The following is a 12388-nucleotide window of genomic DNA, read 5'->3' as shown; positions in this document are numbered from 1 at the left end:
TTAGGAGCCCTCTTTTCTGAACAGGCGGCCCCTACGGTGTTGGGACAGCCCTGGCCGTCATGCAGCCCAGGCAGCTAGGCGCACGCTCAGCTTTATTAGGCAGGCTGGCCACCCAGCTCAGGCCAGGGTGCTGGGAGCCAGGCTCAGATACAGAATGGGCAAGCCTGAGAGGGCGAGGAAGAGGGAGAAGCAGAGATGCAGCCCCAGGCTGTCAGCCAGGGCTCCGGCCAGCGTGCCCAGAAACAGCTTTCCCAGCAGCTCCAGAGTGGCCAGGAGGCTGTAGTGCGTGGCCTGCAGGGGTGGGGGGGGATGAGGTGTGCGATCAGGTGAGGGTTTGCCTGGGTCCAGCCCCGCAGCCCCCTGGACGCCCCAGCCATGCCCTCTCTCACCTGCAGGGCACTGGGTGTCAGCTGGCTGCAGCGCATCATCAGGGTGAACGTGGTGGTGGTAACCAGGCCCCCCAGCAAGTGCTGCAGACACAGGCTCAGCAGGGCTGCCCCTGGGAGGGCCACCGTCAGCGGGGCCCAGGGCGCCACGCTCCTCCCCTCCCGCGGCCAGCCCCTCACCTCTCAGGGCTGCGCTGGGGCCCAGCCTGAGCCCTGGGCCGTCCAGGTGGAAGAGCAGGGCGGTCTGGCAGGCCAGGCCGCCAAGACGGAACCGGAGCAATGACCTCAGCAGGGGCAGAGGTTGCCTGAGGGGCACACGGGCAGGTCAGGGAGCAGGGGCAGGGTGGGGGCAGGGGGCCGGGGCGGGCTCACTGGGGCAGGCTCACCAGTGCCAGGACAGCAGGGCCCCGCCCAGGGATGAGCCCACAATGGAGCACAGCACAGCGCCCACACCGTTCCACAGCCCCAGCTCTGGGGTGGAGATGCCGTGGTCCAGCAGGAAGAGCGGGAACAAGCTGCTGGCGCCCTGCTCACCTGTGGGGAGAACGAGCAAGGCTCCCCACCTCCCTCCACTTGGGGCCTCGCTGCCGGGAGACAGCTGGGACGGGGCATCAGCCAAGCTTAGGGTCAGCACGAAGCAGCACCAGAGACCCGAGGGGTGGTTGCAGTTCCCGGAAGCCGTGCAGCTACAGCTGCAGAAGGACAAGGGGCAAGGCTCGGCTGTGAGCACCAAGGCCCAGGAGGTGACCACCAAGTGGGCGCCAGGGCTCCCGGGGACCCAGCCGGAGCTCCCCCACGCTCCCATCCCTGCTGTGCCTGAGCCAAGGCCTCACTTACCCAGTTTGTAAGTGAGCACAAAGCCTGCTGTCCACAGGGTACCAGGCATGGCCAGCAAGTCCTGCAGAATGTGCAGGGTGCGCAGGGGTGCTTCTGAGGGCTGGGGCTGGTGCACGGGCAGTTGCCGCAGGGCCGGCGCGGCCCAGACCAGGGCAGCGGCCAGCCAATAGGTAGCAGCCAGGAGCACGAAGAGCAGGGCCCAGGAGAGCGCGGGAACGAAGGCCAGCAGGCCCCCTCCTGCCAGCACGGCCCCTAGCTTGTAGGCGACCACCTGCACGGTGTTCCCAGGCCCCAGCTCAGCGGGCTCCAGGAGCTGCACGGCCAGCGTGTCCAGGGCCACGTCCTGCACAGCTGCCCCGAGGTTCAGCAGCAGCAGCAGCCCTGCCACAGTGGCGGGCAGCCCCGCGGGGCCCGCGGCGGGAGGCAGGGCGGCCAGCAACGCGCACACCAGGCCCAGGGCGGCTGTGCTGAGCGTCAGCCAGGCCCTCAGGGAGCCCCGCGTGTCCACCAGGGGGGCCCACGCGAGCTTCAACAGCCAGGGCAGGTACAGCACCTTGGCCAGCGCCACGCGGGTCAGCGACAGGCCCCGCGCCCGCAGCAGCACGGGCAGCAGGCCCGACTGCAGCCCGTAGGGCAGGCCTTGCACCAGGTAGAGGCCGGCCAGCGGCAGCAGCTTCCCGCGCATGGCCCGCTCGGTCCGCCCGGTCTGCCCGGGGTCCGGCCCGGGCGGGACGAGGCCGCGGGAGCCGCCGCCGCCGACAGCGCAGGGCGCGGGGCCGGGCGAGCGCAGCGCCCAGGCGCAGACGGCGGCCACGGAGCGGCGGGCGGGCCAGAGCGTCAGCTGCCCTCGGGCGCCCCCCGCTGGCCGCGTCCCGGGCCTCGAGGGTCGGTCCTCCCAGAGCTGCAGCCCCACGGCTCTGGGCCCCGCGGGAGCAGGGAGTGGCCTGTGGCCGAGACCTACGTCCGGAGCCCTCAGGCCGCTCTCCCCACCCCTGGCGCCCCGAGTGGCGGCGAGTGAAGCCACCTGTCGTCCTACAAGGCTTCCTAACAGGTGGACTACGGCGGCCACAAGCCGGCCGACCGCGCACGGGAGGTGCTCCTGCGTCCCGCGTCAGGGACAGGGCGGCTCGGCCCCCCAGCCTGGGCCTCCCACGGCCCCTCCGGCCGCACCCCACGCGCCCCTCTCCCGGCCTGCGCCCCTGGGTGCCCCAGGGTGGGAGCCACCGCCCTCCTCCAGCGCAAGGGCTGCATCTGCACTACGGGGTCACACGCTTCAAGCCCAACGCAAAGAAAGCAAGACCCATTTGCTCCCTGTGGCTCCCTCCCCGCTCTTGGCATGGCTGCTCCCCCAGCAGCCTCAGGTGGCAGCTGCGTGCCAGCTGCCCATTTAGGAGGTACACTGAGGCTGCCAGCGCCCCCCCGCCCGGGGGCCTCTCTGTTCTGTCTCCCACTGCCCGCCCCCCCACCCAGTCCGTCCTCTCGTGCCCGGTGCTGCCAGCCAGTCCAGGAGGGGAGCCAGGCCGGAGAACACCCCTTGGTCTTCCTCAGGCTCCTTCTGATGTGGCCACCCCTGGACTCAGCCTCCGCTTCTTCATCCAGCCCCGCCCCCAGCCGAGTGCCCTCCACACCTCTCACACCTCTGTGAGGCCTGCAGGTGCCGGCCTCCAGTCCAGAGACCACAGTGGAGACCAGCCCGGGGGAGGCGCTTCATTGGCAGGAAGGTCACCTCCTCTGGGACCCCCCGCGACCACTCCTGCTGGAGGCCGACCAATACCCTGCACAGAACCCCAGCCCAGAGAGGAAGGTGGGCCACGTGGGCAGGTGTGCACACAGCCTTGGAGTGGTCAGACTGCCTCGTAGCTTTATTAGGGGCGTGCAGGAAGGCTGGGGCCCAGCCCCACAGGCAGCAGGAGCAAGTCCAGGGGGCTGCAGAGACCCCCACGGTCCGGCCATCCCGGCCATCGTAAATCCAGAGTCGGCCCTGCCGGCCAAGCCTGGCCCTAAAGAGGGGGGGGGCCTCAGGAGTACTCTCGGGTGAACTTGGCGTGGAACTGGCTCAGCTTCTCCAGCAGAGGCCGCAGCTTCTCCATGGGGGGCAGAATGGTCATCCTAAAGGGGAAGCGGGGTAAGCGGAGGTGTTGGGGCTGCGGGGCTGGGCCGCGCAGGGCCAGGCCTCACCGGAAGTGGTAGGTGCCTTCCCTCTGCCCGAAGCCGCTGCCGGGCACCACGCAGATGCCGGTCTCCTCCAGGAGGCGCATGCAGAAGAACATGTCGGGGGCCAGGCTCAATTCCTGCGGGCGGGCGGCACGCGGTGAGGTCAGGGCGGCGCCCCAGCCTGCGCCCTCCGCCGCGGCCCCGCCCGCAGGGGACCCTGACCTGAGCGCGCTGCACGGCGCGGGGGGGCAGCTGCACGCGAGGGAAGGAGTACATGGCGCCCTGCACCGGGTTGCAGCGGATGCCCGGGGACTCGTTGAACACCTGCTCCGTGAGCTTCGCCTTTGCCGCCAGCTCCGCCAGCACCGCCTGCCTCTCCTGCGGCCACGGGGGGTGGGGGGGGGGGTGGGGGGTGGGGGGGGCGGGGAGCAGATCTGATCTAGGAGACCCAGACCCGCAGGGCCGGTGGAGCCCGCCCCGCCCCCGTGCCCTGTCTCCACCCCCCCACCCCCACCCCTGGCCCCGGCCCTCGTCCCGCCCCCGCCCGCTCACCGCCTGGAACTGCACGAAGGAGGGGTCGCTGGGCGCGGGCGGGCTGACCACGATGCTGAGCAGGACCTGGCCCGGCACGGGCGGGCACAGCCGCACGCTCATCAGCTTCTGCATCTGCCGCTGCACCGCGGGGTCCATGTTCACCACCTCCACGTAGCCGCCGCGGAAGCCGCACCTGCGAGGCGAGGCAGCTGTGCAGGCGGCTGGGGGAGGAGCCCGGGCCGCCCAGTCTGCGGGCCTGCACGCACTCTCCCATGTAGCCCTTGGACACCGAGTGGAAGGAGGCAAGCTCCTGGTGCGTCGCGTACGGCGGCCCCATCTCCGTGAGCACCTTCTTGAACGAGTGGAACTGCGAGCCCTCGGCGTACACGTTGTCCTGGTACACCTGCGGGGCAGCCGGCGTCAGGGGCGGGGGCAGCCGCCACCCTCGGGCCCCAGCCCAGGCGGGCCCCTGCCAGCACCTCATCGGCCATCAGGAAGAGGCGCTCCTCAAAGGCAAAGCGAATCACGGCCTCGATGCACTCGCGGGCTTGCACCTGCCCTGGGGTACGGGGGAGGCAGCGCGGCGGGGTCAGACTCAGGCTCCGAGCTCCTCTGGAGCTCCCGCGGGTGAAGGGCGGGGCGGGGCGGGGGGGGGGGGGGCGGGAGGGCTGGGGCGACGGGCGGCGCACCGGTGGGGTTGCCAGGGTTGATAACGCACAGTGCGCGGGGGCGGCAGTGAGCCCGCGCCTGGCACAGGGCGCGCCGCAGCTCGGCCACGTCGAGCGCCCAGGTGCGCTCCTCATCCAGGTAGTAGTCCACCTGCACCGCGTTGAGCTCGGCCAGAGCAGCCGAGTACAGCGGGTACTGCGGGATGGGGATGAGAACCCCTGTGCGGGTGGGGCCCTCTCCGGCCACCAGCAGCTTCAGCACCGTCTATAGGGGAGGGAGGCAGGCACCGTTGGTGGGGCCCACAGGGGCTGCACCTGTTCCTGCCCCGCCTGGAACCGCGGTGCCAGGAGGAGCAGGGTCCGCCCAGCTGCGCTGGGAGAGACACGGTGTCCTCCTGCCCTGGCCCTAGCCTACCACGATGGCGTCGCTGGCCCCAGTGGACAGGTAGATGTTGTTGGGGTCCGAGGGAATGCCTCCGTCCCGCCGCTCAATGTACTCAGCCACGTCCTCGCGGATCAGCTGGATGCCGGAGCTGACGCTGTAGGCCCCTGGGCCCGGGGGCGGGGGGCAGAGCGGGGAGGAGAAGAGCACCAAGAGGTCCCTTAGCAGTGCTCCCGGACCTCTCCGCCGCCTCTTCCAGCAGGCGGGCCCACCCCTCCCCTGGGACAGCCTCCTAGTCACTCGTCCTGGCCCTGGCACTTACCCAGGCTGTGTCCCCCACATGCCTGCAAGATGCGCTCCGCCTTCCTCTTGGCATCCTCGGGGAAGTCCGGGCTGTTCAGGAGATCCGGGTGGACGCAGAGGGCCAGGACCTGGGAGGGGCAGATCCTGAGGCCAGAGCGCGTGGGCTGACGGGGGAGGGCTCCCGGGCAAGGCTGAGCCTCACCTGACGTAGGAAGGTGATGGGCTTCTGCCCCATGGCCTGTGCATCCCCAATGTTGGCGCGGACGACCTCAGTGAAGGGCTTCTTCACTCCCTGGGACAGAGGGGCCCGTGCAGTGAGGAGGGGCCTGATCCCTCTGGTGGCTCCTTGTCCTGTGTGACTGTGGGGATGGGCTGCCCGGGTGCAGCCTGGAGGAAAGTGGTGGGGCCCGGGGCCGTACCTGGCGCAGCTCCTGCTCCAGCTCGAGGGCACGCAGCACAATGGGACCGCGCACGGCATACTCCACCCTCCGCACACACGGGTTCATGGTGTCCAGCGTCAGCACCTTCTCCTTCAGCCCGTTCATTGCAACCTGGTCACCTGCCCTCAAGGCCATGATCCTACTCAGACCAGGCAGGAAGGTCAGGACGCGGCAGGATCCAGAAGTGGGGCTAAGGGACGCTGAGTCCAGACTCAGTGGGCCAGGGCTGGGAACAGGGAGCAGGGGAGGGGCACTCAGGGTAGAGGGCACCCTCCTCGCAGCAGGCTGCTGGCCCCACTGAAAGGGACAGGAAGGGCTGAAGAAGCAGCCGGGCCACTGGGCCCCGCCCCACCCGTCCGGGCACAGTTCTGCCCCAGGGAGCCATAGGGAGCGCAGGAGGAGGCAGGCGGGGCTTGGGGTGACGCCCAGCGCCCGCCCAGTGTCCCCATGACAGGGGAGCAGGAGACCTACATAGGGGGAGGGATGGACAGAAGGTTCAAGAAACTCTGAGGGCCTGGGCCTGGGGGGAGGTGCGCTGAGTGCCCGAAGGGGTTGGCAGGGCTGGGCAGAGCCAAAGCCCCAGGGAACTGGAGCTGGGCCCCTGGAGATTTACCCCAGCAGGGCTCTGCCAAGGCTGAGCCCTCTCAGGCCCCCCATCTTAGCGTGGGCCAGCGGCCTGTCTCCCAGGTAACTGGCCAGGCCTCTATAGAATCCTGGCCTTATGGGGGAGGGGAACCCCTCCTGCGACAGCCCGCAGGCCACAGGAGCCCTGCTTGGACGTTGGTCCCCAGTCAGCAAGTGGTGGGGGCCAGAGCCGCTGGGTTGGGGTGCCGGGGGCCAGGGTAGGGCAGCTCCGGGCCTTCGGAGGGCCCTGGGACACCTCGGCAGCTCTGGGCCGCTGTCGTGCCCTTTCACCATGCGCCAGCCCGGGGCTGCCCTTGGGGCCACATCGCAGGGTGACCTAAGCTCCCCTCCCTGTTGCTCCTGATTGGCAGTGACAGTGGGAAGCAAGCTGTGATAGGCCCCCGGGGCCCCACCTCCCCAGGCGCTGATAGGCCATGCCCAGAGGTGGCTGCCCCAGGGGCTGACAGCTGACTGAACGGAAGGTCAAGGAGCCATCCCTCCGCCCTCCGCGAGGGGCTGTGGCAGCTGGTCAGGCCTGGGGGCGGCCTGGCCTCCCCGGCTCACTGGCTGGAAAGGAAAGAGCAGGAGCCCCGGGCAGCCAGGCTAGTCTCACCCTGCGCCTCTGCCCACCTCGGGCACCGCCCCTTCCCCCCCCCCACCCCCCGCCCTCCCAGTGCACAGGCCTGCCCTCTGGCCCCCAGGCAGAGCACAGGTTAACATGATCCCAGCCCCAGGCAGAGCCAGGCCCTCCCAGCCCCTGGCAGCAAGGCTCACGCGGCAGCCGTGCTAGCAGGTGGACCTTGGCAGCTGCGCTACCCCACACGCTAAAATTAACCTGCAGCCTCTCCCCGGCCCTCCCAGCCCTGCTGGGGACACCCCTACAACCAGTGCTACTCAGGGAAGGGGGGCCTGGCCGTCACCGGGCTGACTGGGTCAGTGCCCACCAGGAGGAGGTGACCTGAGCCCGTGTCACTGGGCACTGGTGGCCATGCGGAGCTGCTCCCAGGGATAGAGGAGCTGGCGGTGCCATCTGCCCTCCCACTCGAGGCCCCTAAGGGACCCCTGTCACCCTGACACGCTGTGAATCTGGCCGGCCAACTACTGGCCCCCTTGCCAGCCCAGGCGGAGGCTAGAAGCCAGGTCCCGGGATCGGGGCTCCATGCCAGGATCGGGGGACTCATCCCCCAGGGAGGCTTCTGACTCCAGCCTCGCACCAATGCTCCGGCGTGTGGCTCCAGAGGCCTGTGGAAACCCCTCTCCCTGTTCTAAGCCAGGCCCCCCCGGCCCCTGTGGCACAGATGCCCCCCACCCCACCCCCCAAGGAATGTCCTTGCAGAGCTCCCTGCTGCTCTCAGGAAGGTGAAGAGTTACAGGGGAGCCTCCAGGAGGCCGGGAGCGGCGCAGGCCGGGCTTCTCGCCCAGTGGCCGTGGGCCTCACTCCCACGCAGGGCCAGGCAGCCACAAGCAAGCAGCTACAGGCCTCCCAACAGGGGCAGGCACACCTAGAAGCAGCAACACCGCGGCTCCCCACCCTCGGGACGGTGGCCCGGCCGACGCACACAACAAGGCAGGTGGCGGAACAGCCCTTTATCAGGAGTCACAGGATGAAACTAGGTCTCCGCAGCAGGTCCCCCCGCACGACTTCTGCCAGGGGCCGTCCCCCATCAGCAGCACCGGGGTCCGGAGCAGGGCGTCGTCGGTCGCCCGAGGGCAGCCTCACATGAGCAGACAGCAGGGCCTCTTCTCCGTGGGGGCCTCCTCCGAGGGCGCTGTGAGCCTCAGCAGGGGCGGGTCTCCGGCGGCCCTGGGGCTGCATGGCTGGGGGCTCTCGGGGTCCACGGGCAGCCCCAGCTTAGCACCCTCGGAGCCCTCGGGCAGGGGTCGCTGCAGCTTAGCAGCGGCTCGCTGGCGCTTCAGCTCCGCCAGGGTGTGGTGGGCCTTGGCGCAGGCCAGGGCGTCAGGGGTGGTGCTCTCCAGGGGGCTCAGCTGGTAGGACACGCTCCGGTCCAGCCGCTTGGAGTACAGGTGCCGCCCTGGGGAACCTCCCACGCGGCCGTTGTGTGGCCTGGCCAACTCTGGTTCCTCCTCCTGCCAGGAAGCAGGGACCTCAGAGGCCGTCGGGAAGGCGTCTCCGGCCTCCCTGGGACTTGGGCACCAGGCGGCGTGGCAGCCGAGGCGCAGACACAGGGGTGTGGGCAGCAGCTGCCCGAGGGCACTAGCCCAGTGGGGGCACTGGCTCGCTGGTCCCACCGACTCCTAGGGCGGGTGCGGCGGGAGGCCCAAGGCACCGATGTCAGGCCACAAGCCCGCACTGCTCAGAGGGCAGCGCCCAGGCCCACCACCCGCGTCGGGCTCACCTCGCTGGGCACAGGCCGCAGCTCTGCATCCGTTCGGCCATCCTCGTCCTCCTCGGGGGGCTCCGGGCTAGTGGGCGGTGGCTGTTGCCACACGATGGCCTCCTGGGCATGCTCCTTGCGGTACAGGCTGGTACGCTGGGTCAGGCTCACCCTCCTCACCACCTTCCTGGGGAAGGCAGGGAGAGGGTGGGGGAGGGTGCCACTCGCCCCACGGAACTACCGGGGGCCCTGCTGGCACCTCAGCAACATCAGCGGGGGCAAAGCCTGGGCAGGCGGGGAGGGAGATGGGAGGACGGGCAGGGTGTCTGCAGCTGGGGGGCAACCACGGGCGCTCACCCCCGGCTGCCCGCGCTCGAGGTGCGGCGGCGCAGCAGAGAGCGCTGGCGGCCCTGGGCACGCAGGAGAGCGTCGTGCTTGTGCTTCAGCTCCAGCAGCTTGGTGCGCACCTCTTCATCCCCACACACGTCTGAGGAGAAGCGGGCGGAGGTTACGGGTGCCCTCCCGCCCACCCTGTTGGCTGGCAGAGGCAGCCCCAGCTCACCAAGAGGCGTCTCATCCATCAGAGACTTCCCGTTCAGGTCGGCCCCATGTGCCACAAGCAGCTCCACCAGGTGCACCTGAGGGCCAGCGACCCGGGCTGCTGAAGGCCGCGGAGCCAGGAGCCGGGAGCCACCAGCCAGGCCCGGCTGCCCCCAGGTCCGTGCTCACCTGGCCCCAGTAGGCTGCAGCGTGCAGCGGCTCCCAGCCGTCCTGGTCCTTGGCACTCGGGCTGGCCTGGTGTTCCAGCAGCAGGGCAGCCACCTCGCCGAACCCATTGGCAGCCGCGACGTGTAGCTACAGGCAGACGCCTCAGCCCTGAGTCCCCGCTGTGCCCTCCAGCAGCAGCCCCCGCCCACAGGTCACGCGGCCCCACCCTCACCAGCGTGGCCCCGTGGTCCTGGGGGACGTTGATGTCGGCTCCCGCCTGCAGCAGGCCACGGATGTCGTCCAGCATATGCAGCTCTGGCAAGGCCCGGGCCCCCTCGATGCTGTCCTGGGTGATGCCTGAAAGGCAGCAGGCTCAGAGCTGGCACCCTGGCACCACTGGTGGGCAAGTGGGCTCGTACTCACCACGGTTGGCCATGGCTGTCTCCAGGAAGTCCAGCGTCCCCTCATCCTCACATAGGTCATAAGGCATGTTCCCATCAGTGTTGACGGCCAAGAGATCAGCACCGCTGCAGGAAGAACGGGCAGGGGCCTTGACCACAGCAACCTTCTCCCCCCACGGAGGCCCCAGGTCCACCCTCTGCATCAGCCCTCAGCCTGGGGCTCCCTCCGGGATAGTGTGGGTCACATGTGGAGGTGGCCCAAGCCCTCGGGTCCACCTGGCTGGCCCTGAGCTCTGGATCCTGTCCTCAAGCCAGCCAGGCCAAGCCCCAGTGCCCACCCCTGCCTGAGCTCCACGTTCCTGACACCCATGTGCCTCGGTCAGCCTGGGCCTGCCAGCTGGGAGGGGGAGCCACACTCAAGAGCCCCAGGGAGCAAAAGGTAGAAGGAGGAAGAGTGCCTGGGTGCCAGGAGAGAGCTTCAGGGCACAAGGCTCAAGCAGAAGCATAGCCCTGGGGAAGACGGGGAGCTGAAGGGAGCTCAGACCACAAAGGTGGGCGCTCACTGTGGACAGGAACCGTCTGGGTACACACGCCCCCCCACGCAGAGACGTCTACATGCGACAGGAGGAGACTGCCTCCCGCCCACACTCCCACCCTCAGCACCCGGACCCCTCCAGGGGAGCCTGAGCCCCTGACCATCTGTTCCATAGCAGGGGTCAGAGCTGAGGGGCCAGGGCAGTGGGGGGAATTCCTGGCCCCTGGTGAGGCCGACCACCCTTCCTGTTCACCGAGGCGCATGTGCCCCATCCCGCCCTCCTTGTTAAAGATCCCCTGTGTCCAGGTGCCCCTCCATCTGTGTCACTGCCACCCCGTCACTGTCCAGAATGGCAGGTCTCTGTGCAGACCGCAGGGAGACCCGAGCTAGAGGCCAAAGCCCTCAAGGAGTTCCCAAACTGCTAGGGTGCCTGGCAGGAGAACGCACCCGGGCGCACGGCCACACTTCCCTGAGCACATGCCTGTTCCCCTGATGTCACGGAGTCTGCAGCCTCTGCCCAGGCCCTGACCTCTACGCCAAGATGAAGGCAGGGGAAGCAAAGGTGAGTGGGAACACAGGAGGCCAAGGGCCCAGCATGCCTCCTGCAGGAGACCCCTGGGCTGTGCCGGGATGAACCACTGCCTGCAAGGAAGGCCTGGCCCCTCCTGGCCTGGCCGCATCCCTCCCTCCTACAGGTGCCCACGGTGGCCACACCGACAGGGCCCTACCGGGCAATGAGCAGCTCCACCAGGTGTAGGTGGCCGCAGGTGGCCGCAGCGTGCAGGGGCGTCCAGCTCTCACTATCACGGGCATTGACCTTGGCCCCGGCGTCCAGGAGCTGCTGCACCATCTCTCGGAAGTCATCGATGCAGCTCTACAAACCACAGGGCCTGAGCGCCAGAGTCCGGGGCCAGTGCGCCCCCCTCCCCAATTCCCCGCATGGCTGACCTGGTGCAGGGCCGTCAGGCCATCCTCGTTGGCCAGGTCAGGGCTGACCCCACTGTCGAGGAGCTGGCGGACTGTGAGGGGGGGAGCGGGATGTGGTGAGGGTGCAGAGGCAGAGGTCCAGCCACAGACCAGCCCTGCTTGGTCAGGGTGCCCGGGACTGCGGCTGGAGGCAGAGGACGGCGAGGAGGACTGCGGTCAGGCGGCCAGAGGGACCCCGAGCACAGGCTGAAGGCTCAAGGGCCGGGGCACTGGGTTTCCATCTGCCCCGAGTGCGCGTCCGCCGCGTGCCCTGCCTCCAGCCCCTGGAGGACCCCCAGCCCTCAGGCTCCCGTGTGGGGCAGTCCCCCCTGGGCTCATCGATCCCACTTTGGCCAGGGCTCCGGCGCCCCCCCAACACCACCCTCCCATGTGCCTCCGGGCCCTCCATCCCACACATGCCCCGCCCGGAGCAACCTCCTGCCCCGCCGCAGCCTGCAGCGTGGGCCCAGGGCGTCCAGTCCGGCCCCTTCAAGGTCTGCCCCTCCGCAGAGCTAGCCCCTGTCCTCATTCTTCAGGAGGCCCAGGCTGCTGCCAAGGTCACCCTGGACCTCCTTGGTGGCCTGGCCCTCCCTCCCAGGCGCTCCACAGGCAGGAGGAGAACTCGCCCACCTTCCCACAGTTCCCCGGGCCATAGCCTGGGCACACCCACCACGCCCTCCTATTTCCCTTGCCTTGAGGCACTGCCCGTCCCTCCTTGCCCTCTGCACCCCAGCCTCTGCCCTGCAGGAAGCCAGGAAGAGCCCTCCAGAGCCTCTCCACGAGAGCAGTGAGCACGCAGGGGGCAGGGGAGGAATGAGGAGGCTGCCAAAAGCTCAGGCCTGTCATCTAGCCAGGGAGGTCCTGATGGGGAGGAAGAAGTCAGACAGGGCCTGAGGCAGGTGTCGCGCGGGCTGGCCTGTGGGGGACCCCTGCCCCCACGCTCTAACCTGCTGAGGTGGGTGTTACCGTCCTCCTTTACAGAGGTGGAGACTGAGGACCCAAGCAGGTGGTGGCCAGGACTCTCCTGATCATCGCCCAGTGCCCTGGCAAGAGGCGGCGGAGACTATGGGCCACTCCCAGCCCACCTGAGCCGAGCCCCCGGCACTTCTCCAGA

The 12388-nt window shown here is 69.3% G+C and overlaps 3 protein-coding genes across 9 annotated transcripts in view; all 3 read right to left on the bottom strand.

Annotated features, from left to right (window-relative positions):
- Positions 1-12: 12 nt before the first annotated feature.
- MFSD3 (major facilitator superfamily domain containing 3) lies at positions 13-1998 on the bottom strand. The gene is made up of 5 exons (XM_025450774.3): positions 1224-1998; positions 773-920; positions 567-691; positions 390-499; positions 13-291 (listed from the first exon to the last, which is right to left on the bottom strand). Exons 1-5 carry the CDS (start codon positions 1906-1908, stop codon positions 118-120), a joined length of 1242 nt encoding a protein of 413 aa, XP_025306559.1. The 5' UTR covers positions 1909-1998; the 3' UTR covers positions 13-117.
- A 1060-nt stretch (positions 1999-3058) lies between these two features.
- GPT (glutamic--pyruvic transaminase) lies at positions 3059-6968 on the bottom strand. The gene is made up of 12 exons (XM_025450697.3): positions 6318-6968; positions 5684-5843; positions 5467-5556; positions 5284-5392; positions 4995-5128; positions 4601-4844; positions 4391-4470; positions 4178-4314; positions 3930-4104; positions 3600-3755; positions 3402-3514; positions 3059-3332 (listed from the first exon to the last, which is right to left on the bottom strand). Exons 1-12 carry the CDS (start codon positions 6620-6622, stop codon positions 3242-3244), a joined length of 1794 nt encoding a protein of 597 aa, XP_025306482.3. The 5' UTR covers positions 6623-6968; the 3' UTR covers positions 3059-3241.
- Positions 6969-7900: 932 nt separating this feature from the next.
- The window catches only part of PPP1R16A (protein phosphatase 1 regulatory subunit 16A), a 35382-nt gene continuing 30894 nt past the window's right edge, over positions 7901-12388 (bottom strand). For 4 of the 7 annotated variants that reach the window (XM_025450751.3, XM_025450749.3, XM_025450748.3 and 1 more), the window contains 9 exons: positions 11257-11327; positions 11037-11182; positions 9796-9899; positions 9605-9729; positions 9394-9519; positions 9227-9302; positions 9022-9151; positions 8686-8851; positions 7901-8416 (listed from right to left, as the gene is read on the bottom strand). In XM_025450751.3, the coding sequence (XP_025306536.1) occupies positions 8045-8416; positions 8686-8851; positions 9022-9151; positions 9227-9302; positions 9394-9519; positions 9605-9729; positions 9796-9899; positions 11037-11182; positions 11257-11327 (1316 nt within the window). In that variant the 3' untranslated portion in view covers positions 7901-8044. The other 3 variants (XM_049093223.1, XM_025450752.3, XM_025450756.1) reach the window with 3 other exon arrangements.

This window comes from Canis lupus, chromosome 13, assembly GCF_003254725.2.
Source record: "Canis lupus dingo isolate Sandy chromosome 13, ASM325472v2, whole genome shotgun sequence".
Classification (NCBI taxonomy): domain Eukaryota; kingdom Metazoa; phylum Chordata; class Mammalia; order Carnivora; family Canidae; genus Canis; species Canis lupus.
Note: the sequence above shows the minus strand (reverse complement) of the source record. Positions and strands in the feature narration are given on the sequence as shown.